At 43.9% G+C, this 8,378-nt stretch overlaps 1 protein-coding gene across 4 annotated transcripts in view; it reads left to right on the top strand.

Annotated features, from left to right (window-relative positions):
- The window catches only part of SEPT6 (septin 6), a 129,108-nt gene that overhangs the window by 69,528 nt on the left and 51,202 nt on the right, over positions 1–8,378 (top strand). For all 4 annotated transcript variants that reach the window (XM_006893780.1, XM_006893781.1, XM_006893782.1 and 1 more), the window contains 2 exons: positions 1,786–1,972; positions 5,197–5,358. In XM_006893780.1, the coding sequence (XP_006893842.1) occupies positions 1,786–1,972; positions 5,197–5,358 (349 nt within the window). The remainder of the gene's footprint in view (positions 1–1,785; positions 1,973–5,196; positions 5,359–8,378) is intronic.

The raw sequence follows: 8,378 nt of genomic DNA, 5'->3' as shown, positions 1-8,378 counted from the left end.
ACTTTTAAAATTATTATTATTGTTATTATTATTATTATAGTTCTAAAGATTATCTCAGGGCAGTAGTTTTAGGGTGTTCATCAACACTCTGCAGCCCTCAGGCCTGCCTTTAATTGCTTTTGGTGAAACATTCTTCTAGGTTGTGTAACCCTGGTATGTCCACTTGCTGTACAGAGGTAACTTGTGGTTGCTGTGAAGCCTAACATTGTGACACTGATGTGTCAAATGCGAGAATGGTTACCCATGGTGGAGCTCCCTGATTAAAACAAGCTTGGAAGCAGGAGTGGCATCCACTTCCACAATAGCTTGCCTCGGGAACCCCCATGAACCTGGAGAAAGGACGAAAGTTACACAGGAGGTGTCCAGGACTTTTGTTCGTAGGGTCACTATGAGTCACCTGCGACTCGATGGCACTTAACAAAAACAACAACATCAAGTATCTGTGGCTCCAGAAGATCTGGATTGCATCAGAATTTGAGATTCTGTTCTGCATTCCCCCCCCCGCCCCTTCTTGGTTGTTGTCATTAGATGCTGTCAAGTCGACTGCGACTCCTAGTGACCCTATGAACAACTATGGAAACCTTGGCCTGTCTTGTGCCATCTTCACAACAGGCCCCTCATTGCAGTCACTGGGCCAGTCCATCTTTTTGAGGATCCTGTTCTCTTCTGTGCACCTTCTACTTTTCCAAGCAGCCTTTAGATTAGGATTCTTTTATAGAATATTTTGATCCAAAATGTCAGAACCATATTTTTCAGTGCTGCACTAGTTGTGCTGCCAACTCACAGGCAGGCTGTTTGACTCCACCAGCTGCTCGGTGGGAGAAAGATAGGCAATCTCCTCCTGAGTGATTTACTACCTCTGAAAACCCACCAGAGGGTCAGCCATGAGTCAGTTCTGACTCAACGGCAATGAGTGAGTGAGGGGTCACAGAAAGGATTTCTGGAATAATCGTCCCCTATGCAGAGGAGGTAGGCATTAAATTAGGTTCTGAGAGAAATAAGGGGATGTTAAATTGTTATTGTGTACTATTGAGTCAGAACCGACCCATAGCTGACCCTCCAGTGGGTTTTCAGAGGCACTAAATCACGCAGGAGGAGATTGCCCATCCTTCTCCTGCAGAGTAGCTGGTGAATTTGAACTGTGTGCCTTTAAGATTGCAGCACAGCTCCTTACCACTAGGCCACCAGAGCTTCCTCTGTGGGGGGTGAGGAGAGAGAAATAGACATTCCAGGGTGATAATGGCCAGATGACCATATGTGTGGCTCATGTGGCGACCAAGCTGGCTAGACTGACAGACTGAGAGTCTCGTAAGAGGAGGAGGAGAGACCCAGATGGATGGAGAGGGCCATATTACCCAGAGTGATTTGGTTTTTTAAATTTTATTTTATTCTTTTTTTAAATTTATTATTAATTTCAATGAAAATTTACAGGGACTTTGGATTTCCATTCATTCATTGTTACATTTTTCTCCCCTCCCAATCCTCCACCTAGTACACTACCCTCTTGGAAAAGTAAAAGAAAAATTCTTTCATTGTTTTACAATCCCTCCCCCCAGGGCCACTCCACTATGCAGCCTTCACTCTGGACTCCTGTCATGACAAAAATACCTAATAATTTTCCCTCTTAAACAGTTTTCTCCCTCATCTGTTTCAATGCAGTATACATTATTGAACCCATCCTTCTCAGTCTCCTAGAGTGTTTTTAACTTCCAGAAAAGATTAGGTCCACGCCACCCCCTTTTTTTGCAAACTATCTTGTTGCTTCATCTTTCTCACCCATTTTAGCTACAAGCCGATTGTGGAATTCATTGACGCCCAGTTCGAGGCCTATCTGCAGGAGGAGCTGAAGATTCGCAGGGTGCTGCATACCTACCATGACTCCCGCATCCACGTCTGCCTCTACTTCATTGCCCCCACCGGTCATTCCCTGAAGTCTCTGGACCTTGTGACGATGAAGAAGCTGGATAGTAAAGTATGAGGTGGAGGGCACGGCGGGGCATGTGGGAGGCTGGCCACACGAGCTTCACTCTTAGTGCAATCTTGTAAAAGATTCTAGGAGGGGTTTTGGAACATCATCCTCTTCCTCTGTCATCCCCTAGCACTTCATAAAGGTGTCACTGACACAGTGCCTTCGGCATGTGCTTTCTGATCTGCTTTCCAAACACTGGGGATGGATTTGCCTCAAGCTGTCTGTCTGCCCCAGCCCCTGTTGGGAATTAAGATGTTTGCCAGCTAGATCTTGGGGAAACAGAAAGGTGTTTTAACAGGTTCTAGAGTTAAAGTCCGTTGGTGGTATAAATGGCATATATCATGCTACTAACAGAAAGAGGCCTCCTGGTGGCACAGTGGTTAAATGCTTGGCTGCTAACCGAAAGGCTGGCGGTTCGAACCTACCAGTCCCTCTGCAGGAGAAATCTGAAAAGAATTTGGAAACCTTATGGGGAGGTTCTTCTACTCAGTAATGTAAAGTTGCTACAAGTCAGAAATTAATCAATAGCAATGGGTTTGGTTTGAGATTTTCACTAACCTAAGAGTTACCGTGGTAACACAGAAGAAAGGCCTGGTTATCTGTTTCCCTTAATATTGCAAGCCAAGAAAACTCTATGGAGCATTCCGATTGTATGCATTGCAATAAATAATCTGGGACAGGATATGCATAGTTAATTGAGCTAGAGAGGAGGAAAAAAGATAAAGTATACACACTGATTGGAACAATCCTGGAGGGTTAATAGGGCTGAGAGGAGAGGAAGAGGGGAGCAGAGATTAGTGGATGGATGAGGAGAGTGAAGGAAATGGAAGGGTGCAGTGAGGATTTAAGACATTAAAATAAATGGCATTGACCGAACTGGTCAAAAAAATAAAATGCAACTAAGGGGGGAAACTCCCCATCCTACAAAATAGCTAACTCCCTGTGAAGTAGTTCTACTCTGTAACATGTGGGGTCACCATGAATCAGGATCAGCTATTAAGAAGCCCTGCTCTGTTACGGAGTGTGTTACAGGTCACGCCATTGGTTCAAATCTACCTACCTGCTCTAGGAAAGAAAAAGGAAGAATTTATAGCATCGGAAACCTGATAGAGGGTAGCCATAAGTTGGAATCTGCTTGACGACCATATCTTTTAGTTTGGATTTATTCTTATTATCAAGAATATTTTACTATTGTTGTTGTGTACTGATGAGTTGTAACTGGCTCAGCTGATGCTCCAGCGGGTTTTCAGATGCTCTTGCCTATCTCGACCCTTGGAAAAGCTAATGGATTTGAATCACCTGCCTTTGGGTTGGAAGCACAACTCCTAACACACTAGCCCAATATTTTATAATAATAGCTAATATATTATATTAATTATATTATATTATTTATATTACATTACATTATACTATATTATATTATTATAGGTTCTCACCCCTGAGTCAATGATAGATGGAGAAGAAACTGAGGTTGTTAACAATTATAGCTTGCTTGGCTCCACAATCAACATTCTTAGCACCAGCAGTCAGGAAATCAAAAGACGAATTGTATTGAGAAAATCTGCTGTCAAGGACCTCTCCAGAGTGCTGAAAAGCAACTATGTCAGTCTAGAGGCTAAGGTGCACCAAATTCAGGCCATGGTCTTTGTAATTACTTGCTATGTATCAGAAAGCTGGACAGTGACTAAGGATGACAGAAGAAGAATCTATGTAATAGAATTGCAGTGCTGACAAAGAGTCTTGAATATACCATGAACTGTCAAGAAAACAAATAGGTCTGTCTTAGAGAGGGTGAAACCAAGTTTCTCCTTGGAGACTAGGATGTTGAATCTCCATCTCACATACTTTGGGCACATGGCCAGGAGAGACCGGTCCTTGGAGAAGGACATCATGCTTGGAAGGGTGGAGGGACAGCGCAGGAGAGGAAGACCCTGCATGAGGTGGATTAATACAGTAATTGGTGCAATGGGGGTAGGTGTGTCAGAGTTAGTGAGACTAGATCAGGACAGAACAGGGTTCTGAGCTGCTGTACATAGGGTCACTCTGTGTCACAGGAGACTCGACAGCACCTAACAACAACAAAAAGCTAATATTTGTTATAAACTCATAATATGTGTTACCACTGTGCTAAGTTCCTTGAGGAGTATTTTGTTGAATTCCCTCAACAACTTTGTGAGGTAAACACCGTCATTGTCCCTGTTTTCTTTTTTAAATTCTTCTTCTTCTTCTTCTTTTTTTCTGGAAGGGGAAATTGCAGCTCTGAGGTTTTCACAAACTTAAACAGTTGGAAGTTTATAAGAGACCTGCCCATGGTCGTAGTAACTGGCAGAGCCTAGGTTCAAATCCAGATGTGTGGCACTATGCCTGAGAAAGATGTCTGTAAGAATCAACCATATCCTGTTTAGAGGAACTTCCAAAAATGCAGATCCATGCCATATGTAAATTAGACATGACTTGTTCATGTTACAGAAGGATTATTTGCTATTTAGAAGGAATGACCTTAGGATTCTTTCAAAAGCTTTTTTACAAGTTTGCAAACATACTTTCCTGACATTCAGAATCTGCTTGGCACTACAAATGAGCACATGAGCGCCATTCTTTTATTGCATCTTGCCTAAGTTTTCTAAGCTTGCTGTTTCCAACTGTCATCTTTCTGCTTCCCATCACTCAAGGTGTGACTTTGATATCTTGCCAAAGCTTATCAATTCGTCAGTGGATCTGAGCTGGTAGACAGCATCATGATTAAGATTGAGGAATAAGGCTGACCTTGGATTAGGATTCCATTTCTGCTACTTACATGCTCTCTGGCCTGGGATGGTATGTCTCAGTGGCAATCAAACTCACAACCACACCAACAGCTATCAAGGTGATTCTGACAAATGACAGTCCAATAGGATGGAACAGAACTGCCCTATTGGGTGTGAACATCTTTATGACCGCAAACTTTCACATTATTCTTGTGCTTCTCATTGGCAAATAGTAGTAATTAGTATCCCCTGGGAGGGTTGTCAGACTTGAGTGCATTAATACTTGTAAAGCACTTGATGTAGTGCCCAGTTTGTATTAAGCCCTCGGTGTTGTTTATTCTGTTGCTATTTGGCTAGAGAGGTGGCCTGGTCCTAGATTATTGGGATGAGCTGTTCTCACTGGAGCGGGAGTTGTAGGCCATGCTGTTGTCAAGTTCAGATTTCCCTACCCTGACCCCCTCTTCGCTCTCCCTTTCCCAGGTGAACATCATCCCCATCATTGCCAAATCTGATGCCATTTCCAAGAGCGAGCTCACCAAATTCAAAATCAAAATCACCAGCGAGCTGGTCAGCAATGGGGTCCAGATCTACCAGTTCCCCACGGATGACGAGTCGGTGGCAGAGATCAACGGAACCATGAATGTGAGTGGGAGCACAGGGGGGCTGCTGTCTGGCCATTTGATTTTCATCATTAGTGTTATTTACAGAACAGTAGTGAGGCATCTTCACCAGCTGCCTTGTGTGGAGCCAACTTTTAATTATCTGAATGTCACTTGTTTGTGGGAAAGAATCCAGCACCAAGAACCACTCTGCTCTCTTGGCAGTCTCTGTTGTTAGGTGCTGTCAAATCGAGTATAACTCATAGTGATCTGAACCCTGTCATATCCTATGCCATCCTCACAATCTCTGACACACTAGAGCCCATTGCTACAGACACTCTTATCTGTCCATCTCAGTGAGGATCTTCCTCTCCTTCACTGACCCTCCACCTTTCCAATCATGATGTCCATTTCCAAGTAATAGCCCTACCAGTAGGTGCTTCTAAATGTCAGAAATGCAGAAATGAATAGCAGGAACTGAGGGGCGAGGAACGACTGGCTTCATTGAGGCCTGGAAAGGCTAAGTAACATCCCAAGGCCACAGAGCATGAAAGTAGCAGAATTGAAATTCAAATCGGAGGGCAGCCTTATTCCGAGATCCAGAAGGATCCAAGCCATTCCTTCCATTCTCCTCCTTGATATTTCTCAGGTCCAGGCCAGGCAATCCCCAGGGGACTGTCAGAAAGGCAAAAAAAAAAAAACACCCTCCTGGTCCCTAAACCAAAACAGTGCTCAGACAACTGAGGCGGTGAGAGAAGGCTCACAAAGTCGGTCTGCTTCCAGAACTCGAGGATCTTTCTGCTAATTAAGTTCTTGTCGATAGAAAGGAGCATAATCAATATCCTCCAGCTTTGCCCGTGACTAGAGAGAGGGGCCCTTTTAAAATTGCAGGGTGAGGCTTTGCTTTACAAAACATGAATGAATGAAGACTAGTAATAATAAGCCTGACTTGCCATCTTTCTTCTCTCCCTCCCCTTCTCTTGCTTCCAGTAGAATGAGTAATGAAGGCAGCAGCAAAGTCAAATCTCCTCATGCGCCTTTACAATGTGTTGATGCTGTTGCTGTGAAATCTTCAATGTTGTGACTTCGAGTAGACACTTAATAGCATTCCAAAAAGCCTCTGCTTTGGGAACAGATTTCTTACCCCCCTCCTCCCCTCTATTGAGCGGCATCAGTTTTTCCTAATGACATAATGCCTGGGTTATAAAAGCCATTTATAGAAAATTTCCCTGCTGCCGCTGCCACCACCCTCTGAATTATCATAAGAGAATCAACTGCCACCTCCTATGAATTGGCCAACAAATTTGCGTGGCAGAGTGGCAAGGCATTGTCTTGCATGACTTCCTGCTCGTTAATACACCCAAGTTCCAAGCCCAAGCCTGCTGCCATTGAGCTGATTCTGAGTCACAGTGACCCTATCGCACAGAGTTTCCAAGGTCAAAACTGGTTAGTAGAAGGCTGTTGTCATCTTTCACAAGATTGGTCCAGGGGGAGGATATGTGGATTATGGTTGCCATTATGTACTTTCGAGTCGGAGCTGACTCGTAGCTGACGCTCCAGCAGGTTTTCACAGGCTATAAATCCCATGGGAAGAGATCGCCCATCTTTCCCTCTCAGAGCTGCTGGTGATTTGGAGCCCTGAGTCACCTAGTTTGAATCCACCGGCTGCTCCAAAGGAGGATGATGGACAGCCTCCTCCGGTGCCCTGCTGGAGGGTCAGCTGTGAGTTGATTCAGACTTGATGGCATACAACAACAAATGTGGATGATAGGTGGGGCTCTGCTTTCTTTGACAATGTGAATTATAGTAGGTGGGGCTCTACCTTTGACCAATCATGGATATTGAAAAAAAAAAAAGACAAAATATTATCTTCTAATTCCCATTGTGATGAGAAATAGGGCTGGCTATGACTAGAAGAATATTTAGTTATTATTAATATCCATTTATCCATTTATTAAATAACATGCCTCCAGAAACTCTATGAACTTTGATAAATGATGATAGTTGTAGAGGGGCTTCAGGCCATTTGTTCATAGGGTTGCTATGAGTTGTGCTCGACTTGAAGGCAATCAAAAGCAACAACAATGATTAGAAAGCCTACTATGGTCCCTCATCTTAAAAAGACCCATCTGGACCCAACTCATAACTGACACTCCAATGGGTTTTCAAGAGGCTGTAAATTGCGTGGAAGGAGATAGTGGTGCTGATGGGTTCAGACCTTTGTGGTAGCAGCATGGCTTCTTGCAGACTAGGCCACCAGAGCCTCTCTTAAAGGGTCCCCAGCCTAGAGAGAAATGAGAACTCAGAAAGATGAATAGCTGAATAGCGCTGGCACTGATACCTGGTCACCCCAGAGCCAGTTACCTTAAAACTCCCAGTTACCTCAAAATTCTGAATTCCTTCTCAGCCTTGTGGTTTGCTTTGTTAAGAATAAATAGGGACCAAGCATTGGTGGTTTGAGGCATTTGGTGGGTCTGTGGTAGAAGTCTCACCTTCCGTGAGGGAAACCAGAGTCTCATTAATACACCTAATGCATGGTCAACACGTGTCTTGTCAGCGGAGGCTTGTGTGTTCTGTGATGGTGAACAGGTTTCAGCAGAATGTAGATTCCTATAGACTGAGAAGCAACACCTGGTGCTTTACATCGTAAAATCAGCCAGAGAAATCTGTCTGAGCCACAATGGTCTGCCCCACAACTGATCATGGGGATGGTGCAGGACCTGAGATCATTTCGTGCGTAGGCTTGCCATAAACCAGAAGCCAACTCAAGAGCAACTAAGAACAAAAACCAAGTTCACAGCCATCTCAAGGTGTCACTCAAACCTGCTTCTCACTACACTGTGGATTTGGAGTGACGATAATCCTGTCCCCTGTCCTCAGCTCACTGTTGGCTTCCTGATTGAGCTTAATCTCAGGATTAGAAATTTCCTATTCTATGAAGCAGCAAATTGTCAAGTGTACTGTTTTAGCAGCCTTGCATGTCATGATAGGTTTCCAAGGGGTTATGGGTCCTTTGATACCCATAACAGTCTGAAATCTGTCCATGTTTCAGTAAAAAAAAAA

The sequence above is a fragment of the Elephantulus edwardii genome, unplaced genomic scaffold (genome assembly GCF_000299155.1).
Source record: "Elephantulus edwardii isolate Elephantulus edwardi_28Jun2011 unplaced genomic scaffold, EleEdw1.0 scaffold00131, whole genome shotgun sequence".
Lineage (NCBI taxonomy): Eukaryota > Metazoa > Chordata > Mammalia > Macroscelidea > Macroscelididae > Elephantulus > Elephantulus edwardii.
The sequence above is the reverse complement of the archived record's forward strand: the minus strand, read 5'-3'. Positions and strand labels throughout refer to the sequence as shown.